The sequence below is a fragment of the Symphalangus syndactylus genome, chromosome 17 (genome assembly GCF_028878055.3).
Source record: "Symphalangus syndactylus isolate Jambi chromosome 17, NHGRI_mSymSyn1-v2.1_pri, whole genome shotgun sequence".
Lineage (NCBI taxonomy): Eukaryota > Metazoa > Chordata > Mammalia > Primates > Hylobatidae > Symphalangus > Symphalangus syndactylus.
In genome coordinates, this window is record NC_072439.2 from 27199993 (window position 1) to 27222167 (window position 22175).

The 22175-nt window shown below is 43.2% G+C and overlaps 1 protein-coding gene, 1 non-coding gene and 1 pseudogene across 3 annotated transcripts in view; 1 reads left to right on the plus strand and 2 right to left on the minus strand.

Annotated features, from left to right (window-relative positions):
• Positions 1-18512, plus strand: part of PPM1H (protein phosphatase, Mg2+/Mn2+ dependent 1H) — a 305954-nt gene extending 287442 nt beyond the window's left edge. For both annotated transcript variants that reach the window (XM_055251348.2, XM_055251349.2), the window contains exon 10: positions 13847-18512. In XM_055251348.2, the coding sequence (XP_055107323.1) occupies positions 13847-13994 (148 nt within the window). In that variant the 3' untranslated portion in view covers positions 13995-18512. The remainder of the gene's footprint in view (positions 1-13846) is intronic.
• Positions 1180-5586, minus strand: LOC134733035 (large ribosomal subunit protein eL32-like; annotated as a pseudogene).
• LOC129467157 (small nucleolar RNA U13) lies at positions 11225-11332 on the minus strand. The gene has a single exon (XR_008652288.1). It is a non-coding gene; the product is annotated as a small nucleolar RNA U13 (small nucleolar RNA).
• Positions 18513-22175: the final 3663 nt, after the last annotated feature.

Consider the following 22175-nt stretch of genomic DNA (forward strand, 5'->3'; position numbering starts at 1 on the left):
CTTTCAAGTTCCGTGTTATGTATCCCACTTGTTAGCAACATTCTCATGTTGATTTTTCTCTACTATGATTACTTTTATAAAGCTTTGCAAAGCCACCTGCCAATTATGCATTAAAAGGCACTCAGCACTTTTTTTCTGTGTCTAAGCTGGCTTGGTCTTGCTTACCAGCCCGTCTTTCTCCAGGCTGATAAATCTGTATGCCAAGGAGTGGTAACCCGTGGGCAGTGTGCACATGCCCGGTCAGAGCATGCTCCTGGGGTCCACGAGAACTGTTGCCTATGGAGGCAGGGTTCACAAGGATCTCTTTGGAACAAACAGGATGGGAAAGAAAAAATGTTTTCTGTATGCCTTTCGGGGAAGATGGCAAACCAAAGCAATAGAAAGAATCCTATATCGGATGGATGAATGAAAGGGAAAATTGCAAGGGGAACACAGTTTATCGGCAAGAAATAGACTATAGTCTGCAGATGAGACAATTATGGTTGTAAAGACAGGTGCAATGGTACGTGCCTATAATCTGAGTGACTCCAAAGGCTGAGGCAGGAATATGGCTTAAGCTTGAGTTCAAGACCAGCCTGGACAACACAGAAAGACTCTCTCTCTAAAAATAAGAAAAAAAAAGTGTTTTAAAAGACAGAACTGGCCTGGGCGCAGTGGCTCACACCTGTAATCTGAGCATTTTGGGAAGCCGAGGCAGGGCGGATCACTTAAGGCCAAGAGTTCAGGACCAACCTGGCCAATGTGGCAAAACCCTGTCTATACTAAAAATACAAAAGTTAGCCGGGCATGGTGGCCCCTGTAACCCCAGCTGTTTTGGAGGCTGAAGCATGAGAATCTCTTGAAGCTGGGAAGTAGAGGTTGCAGTGAGCCGAGATGGTGCCACTGCACTCCAGCCTGGGCGACAGAGCGAGACACTATCTCAAAAAATAAAAAAAGGAACTGAAGAGTCAAGGTTTTCTTCTTAACAAATAACTCCTATTCTGATTTGTTCATTTGGGAAATACCACTAAGGACCTATTTTGTGAGCCAAGGCCTGCTAGACACTTGTGAGGAACACAGACCTCAGCTGTGTCCTCTTTGAGTTTAAAGTCTGGAGGGATTACAGCAGCATTAACCTAAAGCAAAGGATGTCTACACTTAAACCTGAAGAATAAACAAACAGGAGCGAGGCAGGGGTCAGGGGAGTTGGGGAGAAAAAACATGGCACATTCTGGAACCCAACAGTCAGTGTGGCTGACTGGCCTTGGAAGTGGGGAGCAGAATGTCAACAGATGAGGTATGAGGGGTCAGCAGGAGCTCATGATCTCATGAGATCATGAATGTGAAAATTATTTGTCTTAAAGGAAGTCTGTGGTAACAATATGGAATTTATGTAATTTGTTCATTATGATTCACAGCCAGGAAGCATTCTGCAAAATCTGATGGTAAGAAACAAGATGAGGATTGTTTTCCTACCCCTGTGTGTTCCTTAGTAACTGCACCATATTGGGACATCAGAGAAACTTAAGACTCACAATTTAGGTCTTAGCCAAGAAACCTTTGCTCAGACCAACGTCCTAAAGCATTTCTCCAATGTTTTCTTCCAGTAGTTCCATAGTTTCAGGTCTTATATTTGTCTTTATTTTTATTTGATTTTTGTATATGGTGAGAGACAGGGGTCTGGTTTCTTTTTTCTGCGTGTGGATATCCAATTTTCCCAGCACCATTTATTGAAGAGACTGTCCTTTCCCCAATGTATGTTCTTGGCACCTTTGTTGAGCATGAATTGGCTGTAAATGCATGGATTTACTTCCGGGTTCTCTATTCTGTCCCATTGGTCTATGTGTCTGTTTTTATGTCAGTACCATGCTATTTGGGTTAATATAGCTTTGTAGTATATTTTAAAGTCAGGAAATGTGATGTCTCCAGCTTTGTTCTTTCTATTCAAGTTTGCTTTGGCTATTCTGGGTCTTTTGTAGTTTCATACAAATTTTAGGGTTGTTTTTTTCTATTTCTGTTGTCAAACTCATAATTTAGGAATATGTGAAATGGTGTTCTCTTTCATGTGTTTGACATCTTTGTACATACCTGTGTGTAGTTTGGTAGGAGGGCATGACACTCACACACCAATTTAGGATGTCTCCTTGGGAGGCTCATGGACAAAGAGCTCAGTCCCAAGAGCCGGTGCCCTCTCAGCTGGCAGCTGTTCTAATCTTGTCGTGCCAAATGGAAATATGAGTGGAAGTCACCAAGTCATAATTTCTGTGATGAGGAAAGGCCCACTGTAATTCCAGAGGCTCTATTAGCCCTTCCTTAGCCAGAGAGTTCCTATCTCTCCATATGTAGCGTGGGACTACAAGTTTGCCTGTTTAATTTTCAGTGGAGAGTTGCTGAGTTCAAGCCTGAGGGAACTGACCAAAGGAGGTCAGCCTATTATTGGACACAAAATCAGAAGGGAAAAGTTCTCCCCAGGATGGGAAGCCTGAGGGAAGGGGAATGGAACAAAGCCAGTGAGAAGAGTAAGGTGCTTCTGCATCTGAGGTTTTGAGTGGGCCTGTTTTACTTTGAGTCTTACCAGGATCTCCCAGTTTTGTCTAGAAAGGAAGCAGGACAAAAAGAGGCAGGGAATGAGGCCTGAGACAGGCAAGACTGGGGCTTTCGCTGTTTGTTTGATTGTTGGGCTTTTGTTTATGTTGCCTGTGGGTTCCTTTTCTTTTTGTTTTTCTTTTGCCTCCTAGTGACAGCCATTCTAAACAAATTGCCAGCATTGTCTTCCTGTTGACATCCTTCCCAGCAAGGAATTTAAAACAGCATCTCCCCCTCCAGAATGTGCTGTGAGGGAAGAGGTGATTAGCATAAAGATGTGTTCTGACCCGCACACCATCCTCTCAGGCAGAGATGGGAGTAAAAATGAGCTGTGTGATCCTTCTGACCCCGGTGTATCTTAAGTCCTTTTGCTCTTTTGAACTGTCTTAACGAAGGAACCAGAAAATTAAAAGGCGGCTTTATGGATGAGCCAGAATATGAGTGCAGTAAGTTTTTCTCTTTTTTTTTTTTTTTTTTTTTTTTCAGTTTTTACAGTTTTTTTAGAACACAAAATGTGCACATGAGCTGTCTACCCATTTTCTTCACTGCGCAGCCTGGCACTGGGGTTGGTGGCTCTGATGGCCAGCTGGGCAGCTCTTTCCACAACGGCTTTGCAGTTCTTGGAGGAAACATCGTGAAGGATCTCAGCACAGTAAGATTTGTTGCACATCAGCAGCACTTCCAGCTCCTTGACGCTGTGGATCAGGAACTTCCAGAAGCTGCTGGGCAGCATGTGCTGGTTTTCTGCTGCTCCCATAACTAATGCTGAGCATCAAGATCTGGCCTTTGAACCTTCTACGTGCCCTGTTGTCAATATATCTGGGTTTCCACCAGTTATGCTTAATTTTGACATATTGGTCAGACTGGTGCTGGATGAACTTCTTGGTTCTTTTTTTGACAATCTTGGGCTCCACAAGGAGTCTGAAGGTGGCCATGATGCCGAGGAGGAGATGGCCCCTCTTTCTTTCTTTTCATCACAGTTTGCCCTGAATTGTAGGGAAGCTGGCAGTTCTTTTACTCTTGTGGGGTCATGAAATGAACTGTTCCTAGGAAATGCATTGCGCTAACATTCTGGAGTGGGGTTGCTGCAGGTCGTGGAGGTTGGGCTGCACAGTCCTCTGGTTCCTTATAATTCCAGTAAGGTTCTCTTTCAAGCCCTAAAGATCCTGCATGATTTGGAGAAGGCACTCAAACCTGGAAAGGGTTTTCTGATGCACAATATCTGCAACTGACTGTCCCCTCTGTAAGGCTGGAGGTTCAGTGGGGGGGTCTCCTGGGAAGAATATTCAAAACGGAGGCAAATATGTAAACACTCAAAGAAGAAGACGCTTACCATTTTGTCAGAAAGGAATAAATTGTTAATATTACTGACGGGGAAAAGGGAGTGGGCAAAGCCAAGAGGAACTGGGGCCGGGGAATAGCTAACCAAACTTGGAAATGCACATGGATTCACATTCCCAGTGCCCAGGCAAAACTGTGCAGGCTTTGCTCTAGATATTCATTTCCCCAAACCTGTCTGTGGAAACTTCTTTTTCATTTTTTAAAAAAAAAAAGAAAGAAATTCACTGTGTTACCCAGGCTTGTCTCAAGCAATCCTCCTGCCTCTGCCTTGGCCTTCCAAAGTGCTGGGATTGCAGATGTGAGCCATCATGCCTGACCCCACCTCATTTTTTTTTTTTTGTAACCTGGATTTAATGACCCTCAGTCTCCCTGCCATGACCCTTGAAGGGTATTTTATGCGGAATTAAATCTGTAAGTACCAGTATACCATAAACCCTACAGAGTATGTCTCTGATGAGAGAAAGCTTCCTGATGTCCACACTTGTCAGTCTTCACATCCACGCTCTCCTTGGCTCAGATAGCTGTGTGCCTTGGAAGGAAGAGATTAATCAGTGAAAGGTTAATAGTGAAACACCAACACTGACAACAGGCATTAAAGCAAGTATTAAATGCTAGTTTGCATTACCCTAATATGAAATTTATTTGGGGAAAATATAAAGGTTCTTTTTATGAAACCTTTCCATGAGTTAGCTGAATTTCTAGCATGCCACAAGGTTTTCAAAAACTATGCCTTAAATGCAAAAAAGGAGGGTTTCCTCCACTTTTCACCATATCAATTACTGGTTTTAAGAACAAATTCATGAGTGTTTGATCTGGTGTTTGAAGACTAGATAAAATCTGCAATTTTCTCTCTTTTGCAATGTTTAGCACACTCAAATCTCTGGGAATTCAGAAGTCAGCCTGAGGTCCTGTCTGTGGCAGCCTCTAACGGCACACAGCCAGCCACCGTCCCATCCTGTTTAGGGTGTTTATGTGGCAGAGCCTTGTGGCCACATCAGGATATTTTACAGGGCTTGCCAGGGAGGATTGAGAAGGAAATAGTCTATTATGCCCCCTCGTATTGAAATGTTACTGTTTGGAATTTGAACTAAAAACCTACCACCTAAGAAACCAGGGAACCAGTGCCAGGGTGCATAGAGGTGGATGAGGACTGGCAGGGCTTCTCACCCTCTCTCATGGGGGTGGGGAACTCTCTCCAGTCTGCAGCTTTGTGTCTGCTGGCAGCACACAGACTCCCATTGAGCCCAGTGACAGCACTGCAGACAACAGTTGTCATTATTCTGGTGTCTCAGGGTATTCTGCCTGAGTGGAGTCCCCATAACCTGAAAGAGGACAGAAGCTGGCACGAGCAGCTTCACCTGCTTCAGAACTCGGTTCCAGAGCTACACAAGGGGCATCTTTGGACCAGCTCCCAGCAGTGACTCTAAGATGTGTGCCTCCTCCCAGGATGAGTTGCCTAGTTCAGGGCACAACAAAGGCCATTTCCAAGCCACCCCTGCCCCTCCACCCACCAAGACGCCACTGCCATAGACCCCTGCCAACATTCCAAAGCTGGGAGAGCTTTTCTACCTCTTAAATTTCTGAGGCCTGCTTAGAATGCAAAGGGGATTCCTCCTCCTGTTCCCATCACACTGTATTACTGCGGGTGTCAGCAGATGGAGGCTGCCTTTTATATGCAAATATTTGGAAGCCATTAATTCCCCAGTTGCTGCCACTACTCACCCTCTTATAAGACCCTGCCTGTACCATCCAAATGGCAAACTGAAGTTCCCACCCAACAAGAACTATTAAGAACTTTAAGACATGGTGATAGCCTGCAGCCTGAAATTATTTTTGACACTCTTATGCTGATTCAGATGCTTAAGATTCAGAAAACAGACTATAAGGCGTAGATGACTTACGACAAAACTCCTGGGGAGGAGAAAGGCATTTAATACCTAATAATGAATATAACTAACATTTATTGACCTCCGACTGTGTGCCAGTCACTGTGCTGAATGCTTTATGGAAAGATCACATGGCTGTTACAGGAGCCTTGGAGGTGTGCACTGTTATTAAGTAAGGAAAGAGGGGCTCCAAGAGGTTAAGGACTTTTTCCAGAGCCACCCATCTGGATGGTGGGAAAGCCAGGATTGGAACCTGGGCAAGCCACGCTCACACCCAGAGCCATTTTCTGGTCCATTAGGAGGGAAAATAACTAAGGACAGCAACAGAATCTGCAAGGACAAGAGGACAATCGAGGATTTATGGCCTCCTTCCGCCTGACTTTAAGAGTTAGTGGTTATGAAAAGCGCTTTGGCCTTCCCATCGCTCTTCAGCCCCTCTTCCTCTTTGTTTTCCATGCCTCCCCTGCTGTCCTTTCTCTGCTCCCTCCCCCTCGGAGCCTGAGCCCTGTGAAGTTTGCCAAGCCTGATCCCTGCCCAGCAGCCATTGCTTTCAGCAGAGCTTCGCTGATAAATATTGAAAGCTTCAGCTAGAGAAGAAAAATGTTCTCAAAATTCAAAACATGTCTCCTGGGGAGACTCTTCATTAGGAGTGGGCATTTCAAACTCCTCCACAGTTGTCTAATGCAGCCTGGCCCAGCATTCAGTGATGGCACTAGGGCTGCTCCACACACAGCTTCCAGAAGCATCAGGCTCCGGCTGCCACACAGTCCCAGTTGGTGTGTAGCAGAATCCACTACCCATTGGCTGTCTTCAGCTGTACCATATTCTTCTTGGCTGCTCTCTTGGATATTTTATGCTTATACAGTATGTGTTGACTCAAATTTTCTCCTACAACTTTCTACAATTCTCCTTTTATGGCACGTAAATGCCCTTGTGTTCAGCCTCAGTAACAAAACCAATAAAGCCTTCCTGTTTTAGTACCACCTTAAGCACTTTCACTGTCACCGACCCAGGGAGCCCTGATGTAAGGTAGAAATTGGAGAATACGATGGGGGCAGGAGAAGCAGTTCTTTTCCTTCAGAGAAAGTTGTTTGTTCTTGCCTCAGTCTTGACATAAAGCAGCCTTGCAAAGGATTTCATGCATTTCATATGGCAAGGTGGCTCCGAAGATGGATGCAAATGAGCTCCGAAATGGCCACCAGCCTGGCCCAATATGGTGGCTGACACAAAAAGCCTTCTCCCAAGAGCTGGGTCCCTGGGATTGTGTTGAGTTAATGAATCTATGAGGAAAGCTCCTACAAGTGACTTCATCTTCCCCGAATGCTGTTGCTGAGTTTCACTGCAATGCTGGGTCTCAGGAAGCTGATCCTAGAGCATTTGCACTGTCACCTATGGAGTGCAGCATCTAACGGCTCAGTTGTCCACGCACACTGCTCTTGGACAAGGAGGGATAGACATGCACTGGAGAAGCTGGGAGAGAAGCCATGTGAAGGAATCCGAGCTCCTGGGAACAGGGTAGGAAGAACAGGTCCTAGGAATCTTCCCTAAACTTCTCCCTCAGGCGGGGCTGTCCTTACGCTTCTGAAGCATATGGATACATGGATGAAGGCAGCTGCCTGACAAGATTGAGGTTTTATGAGGAGGAGGAAATGGCTGGGTAGGTTTACCACACAGGAAAAGTGTGAAGTTAAACCTCATATGGTTAGCAGCGGCAAATCCGTACAGGTCTGCAGCAACTCAGTTCTTGCTGCCTTGGAGGAAAGAAGAATTCAGCCCAGGGACAAAAGGCAGAGTGAGAGACTGAGGCAAGTTTTAGAGGAGGAACGAAGGGAAGTAAAGTACGTTTGGAAGAGGACCAAGTGGCTGACTTGAGAGATCCAAGTGCCTCGTCCGGCCTTGACTTGGGGTTTTATACATTGGCATGCTGTGCGTTTCTTCTCCCCTGATTCTTCCCTTGGGGCGGGCTGTCTGCATGCACAGTGGCCTGCCAACAGTTGGGAGGGGCTGCATATGCAGTGTGCTTACTGAAGTACGCATGCTCATTCGTTTTTCCCTTATCATCTGTTGAGTGTTTCTGGAGGAAGGCCATATGATAGTTAAACTCTGCCATTTCACCTCCTAGTGCGTGTGCTTGAGCCCACTCGCCTATCTATCTCCTAAGACCTTATCAGGAAGCTGCTGATCACCTGCTTCAGGTGTTGCTTTTTTTTGAGGAGGAAAGTCTGTCTCTGTCACCCAGATTGGAGTGCAGTGGCACAGCCTCGCTTCCCAGGCTCTAGAGGTCCCCATAGTAGCTGGGACGACAGGCACGTGCCCAGCTAATTTTTGTATTTTTTTTTTATTTTTTTTTTTTTGAGACAGAGTCTCTCTCTGTCGCCCGGGCTGGAGTGCAGTGGCGCGATCTCCGCTCACTGCAAGCTCCGCCTCCCGGGTTCACGCCATTCTCCTGCCTCAGCCTCCGAGTAGCTGGGACTACAGGCGCCCGCCACCGCGCCCGGCTAATTTTTTGTATTTTTTAGTAGAGACGGGGTTTCACCGTGGTCTCGATCTCCTGACCTCGTGATCCGCCCGCCTCGGCCTCCCAAAGTGCTGGGATTACAAGCGTGAGCCACCGCGCCCGGCCAATTTTTGTATTTTTTTGTAGAGACAGGGTTCACCACATTGCCTAGGCTGGTGTCTAACTCCTGGGCCCAAGTTAATCCGCCCGCCTTGACCTCCCAGAGTGCTAGGATTACAAGCATAAGCCACTGCACCTGGCCAGGTGTTTTCTATTGGGAGACTGCAGGTCCCTGGTGCCAGCTGTGACCAATTGTTATTTTAGAGGGTTTAACAATGGCCTGACTATCACCTGATGGTCGCCAGACATTCCTGTGGGAGGGCCCTCCCCTGTCCTGATCATGTCTACCTAACTGCCTATTCTAACAATACTCCTCCTGTGGTATGGGGATCCTAAGCCAAAAAGCTGAAATGAACATGTTCTAGCACTACAGAAACCCATACTGCCCCTCAGTAAAGGCAAATTTTAAATCTCTGTGGATAACCCAGGGCACATAGTGAACAACCCCTTCTGAAGAAGTGCTTATTCTTCCCTTCACACTCACCATGAGAAAGAATAACCAAATACAATAGAGCCTTCCCTCCAGGCCCTCAAAGAAAACCTGGGTGTAACAGAACAAGTGTAGAAGAGAGTTAAACTTGTGCAAATAGAATCATAAGGTCAGAAGAGGTCAATCTGGACAAGAACCAAATAGAAATTCACAATGGTGAAACACTGTCATTGAAACAAACTAATTGACTAAATGGACAGTAAACTGCTAAAGGGAGTTAGTGAATTGAAAGATATCGCAGAGAAGTTGAAATCTGCAAGGTAAAATAAGATCTAATAAGAGTTTATGGAGAATACAACATAGAGGAGAGGCAATATCCAAAAAGTTGATGGCTGAGAATTTTTCAGAAGTTTTCAGTTTGAAAGAGTAAAACTAATTTCTTACCATGATAAATAAAAAGCTCCTTTTTGTTATGTCTTAGTGGTACTTCATATCAGCAACAAAAAAACAAAAACATGAAAAGCTATCAATGACAAAAGCCATCTACCTATAAAGGAATGATAAAAGACAGACTTCTCAAAAAGAGTAGAAGTCAGAAGTAAGCAGAATAACGTCTTCAAACTGCTGAGGGAAAATAACAGACAATCTAGAATTGCATAACAATAAAGCTATCAGCCAAAATCAAAGGTAAAAATGAAGATTTTCTTAATCCAAAGACTAGGTGAGCTTGCCACTCACAGACCATTGTTAAAAAAATTACTAAAAATGTAATTCAATAAAAGGAAATTAAATGCAGAAGCAAGGAATAGTTTCATAAAAAGCAAAGAAGTTAGTATGTTGGTTTATTTATGTAAGTGTAGATTGTAAATGATAATGATTAAGGCAGGCTCAAAAAAAGGTGAATTAAAATAATAGGCAGTAACATGGAAGATGAAAGAAGGCATTCTAAGGTCCTTTTATTTTCAGGAGGAGGACAGAAATATGATTAACTTATATATTAAAAATTTAAGCATAACTGATAATAGAAATAACACTTCCAAGCCAGTTGGGGCGGGGGAATATTAAAGCTATCAACCTGACTGACAGAAAACAAGAAAGAAGGAAAGAAGCACATAATAAAAAACACAAAATAAGTTTTCATATGTGTGTGTATATATGACTGCAAAATATAGGTACAGATATACCAGTTTTTGCAATAAACAAAATTATCATCTTAATGACTATATAGATTTTGTTTTAATTAGCCATGTGCAACTAATAAAATACACTTAAAATAATGCAAAGTTTATTAGCTGGGCATGGTGGAATATGCCTTAGTCCTAGCTACTTGGGAGGCTGAGGTGAGAGGATCACTTGACCCCAAGACTTTGAGGTTACAGTGAGCTATGATTATGCCACTGCACTCCAGCCTGGATGACAGAGCGAGACCCTGTCTCTAAATAATAATAATGCAAAGTTTAGAAGTCCTACCCTGCCCTGTGGATTTCATAATTGAACAATATCAGGGTGTGAAAGTGGCACTGAAAAACAGTATGATTTCTTGCCTAAGAGACCAGGATACCATTAACTAAGGATGATACCTGGGGATGTTCCACTCTGGAAGTAAAAAGAAATTAATGATCATTGAGTTCTTCCTAAGTCTTAGTTAGGGCCTACAAAGGAAATTAAGAAGGGGCATCAGAGAGAAGGACTTGTGCTGTGTGTCATGGAAGCCCAGTCACAGGAGAACTTGGAGTGGGTTATGGCATGGGAGCCCCAGAAAGAAAGGAGAATTCAAGAACAGAGATTTTTAAGGATAAAATAGGAGTATTTGTGCTGAACACAAATGGTTAAGCAGAATAAGTATTGAGAAGCCACCCTTGGATGAAGCTTTAAGAGGACAGATTAGTAGGGTATTGGGCCTACTGGTAAGAGACAAAGGAAGAAAATGGGAAGTAATAAATTGAGAAAGCAAGAGTGGATTTTCCCTCAGGAAGTTCAGCACCTAAGGGAAAACAGAGTGGATGGTGAAGAGAGAAGCAATCTCAAAGGAAGTTATCTTGGAACAGGAAATAACCATATCGAAGACTGAAACCTTAATTATCTACAGCCCTCAGGGAAATTAGTTTCCTGGGTAGCCATCTTTTCTAGGTGACCTAATGCTTCCTTTTTAAAAATACCAAGCTAATTTTGACCATTTAAAAAATATGCAAAGTCACTAGTAATAGCAGCATCAGGGTGGTCTCTTGGTCATCTTTCATGACTCTAATAAAGCCAGTCATTTCTCCATGACTGCAGTACCTGTTGAGGCCTGTTTGGAGCTTAAAATAGCCATAAAGAGTTGTGTTTTGAGTTCTTGTATCTGTTTTTTGACATCTTTGAGTGTCTATCTTTTTTTTTTTTCCATGTCTCATGGGTAATGTGCTGACGTAGTAACAAGGTTTAAGGGAGGCACATTTCACACATAAGTGTGAAAACTCAAACAAACATCAAGCTTATGAACTACAAAAGGATTGAGTATCTTATTGTCAGGCATATTTTCTCATAGCATACCATAATTTTCTGTCTAGTCAGCTCATAGCTGGGTTAAGGTGTGTTCAGGCCTGATAGGCAAATAAACTTAGCCAGGTTTCTGAACCTAAAAAGCTCAGGTGCAGACTGGTCAATCACCAGGATAATAAATGTCACTCTGGTGTGGCTGGTGACCTCTCCCCATGTGTTTATGTCTCATATACAATTTAATATAAAACTAAGAGTAAGCTGGGGTGATATGGTTTGGCTGTGTGTCCCCACCCAAATCTTATGTCAAATTGTAATCCCTACATGTCAGGAGAGGGACCTGGTGGGAGGCAATTAGATCATGGGGACAGATTTCCCCCATGCTGTTCTTGTGATAGTGAGTTCTCACAAGATCTGATGATTTAAAAGTCATTTCCCCCCTTCACTCGCTGTCTCCTGCTGCCACGTAAGACATGCCTTGCTTCACCTTCACCATCGGCATGATTGTAAGTTTCCTAAGGCTTTCCCAGCCATACGGAACTGTGAGACAATTAAACCTCTTTTGCTTATAAATTACCCAGTCTCAGGCAGTTCTTTATAGCAGTGTGAGCACGAATTAATACATGAGGTGAGCAGCTGAGAGGCTTTTCTGATTATAGTGTATGAGCTGCAATATGTCGATTTTGAGATATTTACTTAGCTCTTCAGCCAAAGATCTCTTTGGAGGCCTTTGTTTATTTCCTGATCTCAAGAGGAGGAGAACCTCAGGACGAACTGTTTGCATCTTCTCTCAAGAATAGCTTGAAGATTTCTGCCTCAAAGATGATAATTCTCTCAATACAGATAGAAAAAAATTATTCACCTACTACCCCATCCTCTAGAAGGAAAGGTATTTATTTTGTATTAACTATAATATCCTTTCTGCTATAGTGTATGTTACACTTCTGTCTGTTATCTGGGCTGTACAAATAGACCTGATCCTCAAAGACTGAACAACTTGGAATCTTCACAATCCTGGGATCATTTGCAAGAGCACTTGTTCTTAAATAATGTAACAATGATGCAGTTCTCAACATGAAAGTCTGTGAATTTTAGCAAAAGAAATGGAGAGGCTTCTGGGGTTCTGAATTCCATAACTCACAGCTCTGAGGGCGAGACTACTGAGACATTCCAAGTAGAGAAAGGTCACTAGCAATATCAGGGTGGTCCCTTGTAAAAGGCCCACAGGCTAGCTTCCAAGAGGACTTATGTGGTGACATTTATCATCTTGATGATTTACCAGTCTGGCTCTTAGCTTTTCAGGTTCAGAAACTGATTTAATCAAGATACAAAAAAGAGATTCATTATCAGAGTTGGTCTCACCTTAACCAAGCTCACAAGATTGATCTGTAAACCAAAATGCCACTTGACATTTAAGCAGAGAAATATAACTGATGGATATTCTTAAAGTAAAAATGACTAGCTCATTCTTTCCTGTAGGCAGGCCTACACAGGGAGGCAGATCATAATCAGGAGGTTCTTTGGTGAACACGAAATCAGAATAAAGCTGAATCATATGCTTAATGGTATAGACTAAGAAAATAGTCCATCCCACACCAAATATGACCCTGCCAGTGGAACTAAGTTCCTCTGAAGGCTGTCAACTATGACTCCCTCTGCTCTGGTCAGTGTTTGGATAGACACCTGCCAATGTTTTGTCTCATTTTTTTATGCCTCAGGGCTAACCCAGGCCCATACCCACCCAAATCACCTCCCAAGTTAGTCTTTCTCCTAGATGTTAATACTTTCCATCAGCTTATAGTGTCATTCTTTCTCCTTAAGCTTACAGTTTAAATCTCAGCAATCTTATTTTCAAATTCTTAAGGGATCCCTTGCTGAACTTACATTGGTCAAGAGGAGAGGGTGATACAAGTAAGCAGCTCACTCACACCAAGGCTTATCAGTCATTTACCAAAAAAAAAAATTAATTAAAAAAAAAAACTTCACATTCTTGCTATATGCTTATGCCACGTTGAATTAATTTTAATATTTTTCCTTAACTCACTTTTAAAAATTTATTTTAAATGATTTTTACCATAAATAGAAAATGACTATTCTTTGTCACAAAAGCAACATAACTCTAAAACTAAATATATTGAAAACAAAAGTTCTGATTTTTCCCATGTACTTTTTAAGCTAGATACCACTTGTCATGGAAAGCTCTGAGCTTGAGCAGCTCTTTGAGATATACTAGCAGCAAACTGAGACTCCCCTTAATATAATCAAAAACATCGAAACAGGACTGAGCAGGTGAATAACGTAAGACATTATCTAATGTATTTAGTGCCTTATCCCACTACCATGTAGACAGTCATCTCACATTAGGTGTCCTACATTTTGGGAAAAGATGACCTTGTCTTTTTCTTACTGTAAGTGTATTTGAAACTTATTTATACAACTGTAGTGATGCCTCCCGCTTCCCAGCCTCACTTGACCCTGGCTGCTGTCTGATGCTCTACTGACTGTCTCGTTCCTGCCTCCCCTGCATAGGTACACGCTGGCAGCTCAGGACCTGGTGATGCGTGCCCGGGGTGTGCTGAAGGACAGAGGATGGCGGATATCTAATGACCGACTGGGCTCAGGAGACGACATTTCTGTATATGTCATTCCTTTAATACATGGAAACAAGCTGTCATGAAAATGGCCCAGGGGGTTGGGAGGACAGAGGGGAAGAAAGCTGGGATACCTCTTGGCAGGACGGAACTGGGAAGTGCCCCAGCTGAGTTCCAAGTGATGCAGTCTCTCCCCAGCCCAAGTGGGGAGTTCATGACCAAAAGGCTATGCTTCAAGATGACCCTTTGGTTTCCATTGCTTTAGTAACAAGTCAACTCAACAAGAGCAAAACACAAAGGCTGCTACCAAGTGTTGTATTTCAGTTCCTTTCATAGGCCTCCGAGGTGGCCATTGACTATTTGGGGTATATATATATCATATTTATTTTATCTAGAGTAGCTGGGGCAGCCATTTTCAGGTGTAAATGGCAGAGGACTCTTCAGCCTGTCAAGCTGCCAGCTTATCTACGGGTTAAAAAGTGCTGCATTGGAAAGTAGGGGGTCATGCCTCAAAATGTAAGTGCCCACCTTCTAGGAAGCCTGAGGTTTATTTCAGGGATTGCCGTCTGCCCCTCGCCCCCTTCTCTTTTTTTCCTCTGTTTCTATTCTTTTGTGGCAGTGGTGGAGTGAGGCAGGGATTTTTTTTTTTTTTTTTTTTTTTCGTTTTTTTGACATTCCTTGAATCTGTTTTTTTTTTCCCCATCCATAGAACAGGCCTGGGACTTTCCAACACCCTGCTGAGGAAATTCTGTGTCAAAGTCCCACCCAGGCTGGGTTGTCCCCACCTCCTCTAGCCCACACAGCCCAGGCAGCATCTGGGCCAGTGCCCTGCATGACAGAGGGTCTTTGTTGTGTAATGTTTGTTCCCAAGTTGCATTTTCTCACCAAATCAGTGTGTTTTCATGAAACTATGAGTGTTTCTGTGGACCAGCAGTTCCTCTGTTGTCTTTAGTGGTCTCCCTGTGTGGCTCAAGGGTTCTCTGTGAGAGTCTGGATTTTCATTTCTGGAGTGGCTGGCCCCATCCCACTTTTCTGTATCATGGGGACACATATAAAGCAGTGTTTAATAGAGCAGTTTAAGAAGTTCCTTGCATCTGTTGGTTCACCATGGCTCATCTGGGGACCATTTTGGATTCACGTTTCATGGCTTATGACTGTCCCCAAGCCCACTCCAAACAAAGTGTAAGGATCAGAGTTCTGTCAAGGAGCAGCAGTTCTGCTCTCCCCATCATCTTTGTGCAAGGCCCCCCAGGGGGACACTTTAATAAAAGAAAGAATTTGAAATGGGTTGACTGGCCATTCTCATGCTGTGCTCCCTGTCTCTTCTCTAAAGAATCGTGTCCCAGCTCCTCAAGGTCCCTCTACAGTTCCACATCTGAGTGTTCGCCACAAGAGCAGCAGCAGCAGCAGGCACAGTGCATGCCATATCCACCTGCTGCTTCTCTGCTGGGAGGAATGGCCAAGTAGATTATAAAACTCACTTCTGTCTCTTAGGCAGACTTGTACAGCCACAAAATTACCTAGTCGTCTTCCTGTTGAGCTACTGAGGTATTGGCACCATTTTGGCAACTTTGAGTAATTAAAACACTCTTCTGACCCAAAAAGGAAAAAGGTCACTGATGTGACCCCCCAGAATGCTAGAGAACTAATTCCAGTTCTCATATTTGTTTGAATTTCTTCCCAGAGGAGAGGATAGAAACTTCTCCTCCAGGGCAGTAAATTACCTGCCATTTCTGGAGTTGTCGGTATTGTATTTGAAAAGGCCTGGAATGAACTCCTACTCAGGAATGAACTCGTTCCAGGGTGTGGAGACAGTGCCCTGTCTGGCAGGTGAAATACTGTGGGAATTCATGCCACCAGGTGTTTGTGGAAGTGTTGGCCTGGGAAGAAGGGGACTTCGGCCTTGTCAGGAGTTGTCTTCATCTGACAGCATGTTTCTTCCTCCTGCAGTAGATCTTAGCTACCCCAGATACCTCTGTGGAGAGAAGTTTGTGAAAAATGCTTTGCTTTGGGCAGAGTCTGATGCTGTAGGAAAACCTTCAAGCACATGACAGCAGTGTGGTCCACTCCCTGTTCTGCCCTGGCGCTCAGAGTCATGTGTAAGTAGGAAACCTGAGCAAGTCTTCTGTGGAGGACCCTGAGCTGCTGTCTTTGGGATCCTTCCTGTGTCCCCACCATCTTTCATTTATTTGCTTTCGTGGGCCTCTATCTGGGCCCTACCTTGAGCTTCTCCAGTTTTATTCAAGCCACCAGAGTAAGAATTTGGGTGTAGATGTCACAACTACCTTCTACTCAATTCACCAATTCATTTACTGCTATGGCACGTCTCAGGAAAAACTCTAGAAACCTCTAAATCGAAATATTATAAAATCTTGAGCATTTAGTCCTGCTGGTTTTAGTTAGAAAGGCATCCAGGAATTGTTTTCATACGCCCCCTTGAGTGGAAAGATCTTAGTTATAAGATGATAAAGTCATGTTTGTGTTTAGGGGACGGGAGGAAGACTATACATGAGATGAAGAAATCAAAAGTAGGAAACATGATGTAAACGAAGCGTGGCAGATCTGCCCAGCACTGATATTGCTCTATAAATTGAGCTTACTCAGTTTTGGCCTTATTTTTTTACCCAGGCCCCATGCCACCCCGTCCTAAAACAGTAACTGTGTCTACATAACGGGTTGGCCCTTGGTGCATTCCTGGAAAAGTCAAAGGACGCACACTTTGAAATTCCACAGAACGTATTTATACATGGTTCTGAAATCTTGCGTATCTGACTTATAGCCAAATCTACTTGCTCGAATAGCCTCAGAGGAAGTCTTGTTTAATAAAAAGCTTTTGATTTCCTAGTCAAGTCTTTATGGTTGTCTTGAGGGGTGTGTGGCTACTTTAATGAAAGGCTTTTCTGCTCTAAATCTCTTCGCTGGGCTGGGCCTCTTCAGACGATCTGGTGAAACTCCTTTCCTTAGAACAAACTCAGTCCATCTGTACTCTGTGGCATTTTGCTAGATGATAACCAAAGCCTTATTCCTGTAGCTAGTGTCAGCAGTCAGAGAGGTGGAGGCTGTGTTCTGCTGTGGTTGTGCTGACCTATCTGCTGTTCTTGAGGTGTAAAAGGAAAGGTGAAAATCGGGCTAGGCCAAGTACTCAGCTGTCTCAATAGGACAAAGCCTTAAGCAGTGGAAATTTCAGTTATTTTCCACAGTATTCCATTTTGGAGGATTTGGGGTGTTTACTTTTTAAATTCTTGAACAACTTAACCTCCATGAGGCTTTGTGAAGTCACCTGTGACCACCCTCCTCTTACTGTGTTCTCAGTATTCATTCACTTCCAGGGAACAATGACAGCCACAGGGAGATGATGGTGGGCAAGAATGAGAGTCCCAGGATCCAGATTTAGCCTCAGATCTTCCCCATTCAGGCAGGGTTTTCCATTTAACAAGAGCACTAGTATGAAAACATTAGGGACAAATCTCCCATGTCTTTAAAATTCTGATTCTCCTCTTGATATCCCCTTCCTCACCTGCCAATCAATCAACTTTATAAGGCCACAAGTGGTCACTGGTTTTCCTTCCACAGGTTTGAGGTTCTCAGCTTTCCTTAAGCGACCCAGCAGCTCCGCTGTTTTCAGAGTGAATATGTTAAGCTTTGATGAGATTCTATTTTCAGTACGTTAGTGCTTCTGGGACACTTGGAGAAAGCTGTGAGAGTCATTGTCTATGCAAAGAACAACCGGGCTGATCCTAAAAGTGATCCAATCTAAGAAGATGGTAAAACAAGCTCTGGCCACAGCACAGAATTTTATGTGAGGAACTCAGATTTTTGAAGACTTAACAATTGCAGAGAAAGGTTACAGCCTGCCCACCATAGCCCACCTCTCTGAGCAGACTTTGGTTTTGTGTGGCGACGTGGCACATGTTTGTACACTGGGATTTTTCAAAGGACGCTACGCGAGCAGCCTGACTTGCCTCTTCCGTGGGCACTGTGGCTTTTGTCAGATGGAGTGCCGGTCTGCAGAGGACTGCTCTTTCGAATCCACAGTGTTATCTGTGTAAATAGCTTTAATTTTTCCTCTGTGTCTTAGGTGAAGTTTTGTTCATGTAGCAACCAGGTAGACAGTGACCAAATAAGGCTGTAAATGTGCTGTAGTTTTCTACTGTGATGTACTTGAAGGAGAACCTGTGTCCTCTACTTTTCTGATCTCCCGCAAGTATTGTGTGTTTGTTTCCTGAGTCCTGAGGTTATTACTTTACTCCTGTTTTGCCCCCAGTTTTCTTTATTTTTTTTCTGGAGACCCAGGGAGGCCCGTGGTGGAGATCATTTGTAAGGAATGGATCATGGTCTGGGTTTCCAAAACTACCCTACGTACAGTGAATGAGAGAAATCTGCCTGGAAATGGTTTCAGAACCATGTACCTTTATGCTTTGTGATTGTGAAACACTGACTTTTTTGTAACCCAAAAATGAAAACTGTTTAGTAAAGGGGATCTATTTTGTGTGTTTTGAAACTTAGGTGCAATGTCCCCTGGAAAAAGCTAAAGAAATGTATATGTTCAATGACATTTTAAAATAAAATATTATATATATGTATATAGGACATATTCAGCAAAACTTTTTTCTGTCTTTTCTATGAATTCACTGTGAAGTTTCTTTATATCAGGTAATGGTCTGGTTTCTTTATAGCAGGTAATGATAATGATACAAAGAGTATCATGGCTCAATGTGAGGTTATCAACTGTGAATACTGACTCAAAATCCAGAGGGAATGGATGCCAACACTATAAGCCTTCACAGGAATAACAGTAAAGGCTAATACATTTCAACTATGCCTCTAGAGGAACTACCATGGATACCATTAGCAAACACATGAATAATTCAGAGAAAAGAATTACTCCCAAGAGGTATTCTTAAGTGAGAGGGCTAGAGCCTAATCTTGCTGAAGACAGTAAGAATCAAGACTTCCCTTCATCGCTTAAGCATTTGAAGTATGTACTTACAAAGGGTTAGTAAAATGTACCACTTTATAGAGAAAAGTTACTGTGACAGGTGGGATAAGGCATCAGAGCATGCTAATTCTGCTTAGTTCTAAAATCCAGGAAGTTAAAAGTAATCTGTAAAATAATACCAACAAAATATTTTAAATGACCAGCCATGGTGGCTCATGCCTGTAATCCCAGCACTTTGGGAGGCCAAGTGGGGAGGATTGCTTGAGCCCAAGTGTTCAAGACCAGCCTGGGCAACATACCAAGACCCCGTCTCTATAAAAATCAGCTAGGTGTGGTGGTGACTATAGCTGTACCTATAGTCCCAGCTACTCAGGAGGCTGAAGTGGAAGGATCACTTGCACCTAAGTTGGGGCTGCAGTGAGCTGTGATTGTGCCACTACACTCCAGCCTGGGGGACAGAGGGAGACCCTGTCTCAAAAAAAAAAAAAAGAAAAGAAAAAGAAAAAACTATTTTGAATGATCCACGGTCTTGATTCACAAAAGCAAGCTAAAAGTGGAAGCTTGGGAAGAACAGAATGGAAGACAGTCATATTAGAATGCTATTATTGTGAAACATCCTCAGCTGTGTTCACCTTCACTCGTACCCTAATGCTGATGCTGCCTCCTTCTCCCCCACTCAGTAGTGGAAAACAATGGAAAAATCCATCCTTGGATTAGATACCAAGAGATTGGGACTTCTTTTCTTCTCCATGGAAGATGGAGGAGTCTTCTAACATTCTGTCATGATTAGCTCTTGAAAGGTGTGGCAGTTGTCTCCCAAAATGGCTGCCAACAATGCTTCCTATGTCTGTATGCAAGTGTTCCTTTTCCCATCAAGAGGTGGAGTTTGTTTCCCCACCCCTTGAGTCTAGTCTGGCTTGTGACTTGCTTTAATAAAATGCAGAAGTGACATTCTGAGACTTCCGAGCTGAGATCTCTGGAGGTCTCCTAGCACCTGCTTTTTCACTCTTGGAAGCCAGTCACCCTGTAAATGTCAGACTAGATTAGTGAGTGAGTAGAGGCCACGTGGAAGAGAACCACAGTGCCCAGACATTGGGAGTGAGGCCCCAAATGACTCCCTCCAGGTGATAACATAAGGAGAGAGAGGCCTAGCCAGCTCTCAGCTATTTGGGTCATTCCGCTTGAGGCCACAAACATTATAGAGCAGAGAACCATCCCCACTTAGCCCTGCTCAAATTCCTGGCCCACAGATCCATGAACAAATAATAAGGTATAGAGAACCTGGCTCTCAGGGTTTGGGAGTAAAATGGTTAAAAATGTAAATTTTTTAAAGAGAAAATGGCATTGAGAAAATACACTTCTGACGTGGGAAATAATCTTCCATATGGAATGTGGTAGGGTGACTGAAATGGGAGAATCAGTTTTTTAGCAGTAATGCAGGGATGAACTGATAATCCCTACATTCACGTGTATGCTTTTGCTGCTGCTTGCGGCTGGTAATGAGCCTTACTAAGCCAGGAAAGTGATGGCCATTTGGAGGCTATGAGCCTAGAAGGGGAAAACGAAGGTCGCTAATTTAACCACAAATTTATGATAAGACCATCCTATGTTGTACTACTTATGACCTTTGGTACAGTCAAGTGGCTCTTTGATTCCAAAGAACTTAACAGTGTTAGGGAAAATAAGACCATTTTTAAATTGTGTGTGTATATTTAAAAATTCTCATTTAAAAATCTCAGCTGGACATGGTGGCTCGTGCCTTTAATCCTAACCTCTTTGAGGCTGAGGTGGGCAGATCACTTGAGCTCAGGAGTTTGAGAGCAGCCTGGGCAACATGATGAAACCCAGTCCCTACAAAAAAAATACAAAACTTAGCCAAATGTGGTGGTGCGCACCTATAGTCCCAGCTACTCAGGAGACTGAGGTGGAAGGATCATTTGAACCCGAAAGATCAAGCCTTCAATGAGCCACGATCGCATCACTGCACTCCAATCTGGGTGAGAGAGCGAGATCCTGTCTCAAAAAAAATCCCTATCTACAAAATACTTCACACTTACTTATTGCCATCCCAGTTGTTTCCTTTAAATGACAAGCCAAAGAATGAATTACATTTCCTAGCAATTAGTCTGCCTTTTTAATTGTGTTCTCTATCATTAGAACCCTGAAAAGACTGCTGCTCACTCAGTACATACCCTACATTTTCAGTCTCTTGTCTTTCACTTCTGACAAAATCCTCCAGCTAGCTAACCCTTTTTGCTTTACTGATTTCAATTAGGCTGCCTGGGACACATTCCAAGTATGACTGAGCACAAGGTGGGGGCAGTGTGCACCTCGGTTGTCTTCCAGGGACTGGGTCGGATCAGTTTGTTGATGATGCAAGTGGGGCCATGGACAGGGCTTTGGAAGGTCTGAATGCAGACCTAAAAGACAGCCCTTCCCTGAAAGGGGCATACAAATCTGAGCTTTTTCTTTAATCCTCTTTTTAAAATTTGATATTTGCAAATTTAATCACTATAAAGTAATAGTAGGTGAGCTCATTCAGAATTGTGGGTGGGGGTGTAGGAATGGTTGACATGAAAGTGAGAGAAATGTGAAGTTACAGCAGCAAAATGTCCCAAGCTGAGTCACCTCATACCCTTTAAACACTACAGGAAGTGTAGGCTTAGTAACCAAACATCTTTGATTTAAACTAAATAACTGTAAAACCTGAAAATAGTGGTCTCAGCAGTTCTGAATTAGATATTACCTCCCTATTGAGTTTGGTCAGTGAAAAAAAAAGTTGGGAGAAATTTCTGGAGAACTGTGAAGTTTCTACTATTACTGTCTTGGGTGAAAAAATTAAATTTCTCATTTTGGGATTTTTTTTTTTTTTTTTTGAGACAGGGTCTTGATCTTTTGCCCAGGCTGGAGTACAGTGGTGCAAACATGGCTCAATGCAACCACAAATTCCTAGACTCAAGTGATCCTCCTGCCTCAGCTTCCTAAGTAGCTGGGACTACACCCATGTGCCACCATGCCTGTAGAGACAGGGTCACGCTATGTTGCCCAGGCTGGCCTCAAACTCCTGGGCTTCCACCTCAGCCTCCCAAAGTGCTGGGATTATAGGTGTAAGCCACCACACCCAGCTCATTCTTATCATTTTTAAATACAAGTCAGAGAACATTTGGCCAATCTACCAATTGCACCGTAGAATTTGAAGGAAAATTAGCAGTGTGGTGGTTCTCATATTTGCAAAAAAAGATAAATGCTATCATAAGTATTACATGCCTTAAAATACAATGCAAATAGACTTAGATATTTGTAGATAAAATATTACCAATGTACGTCT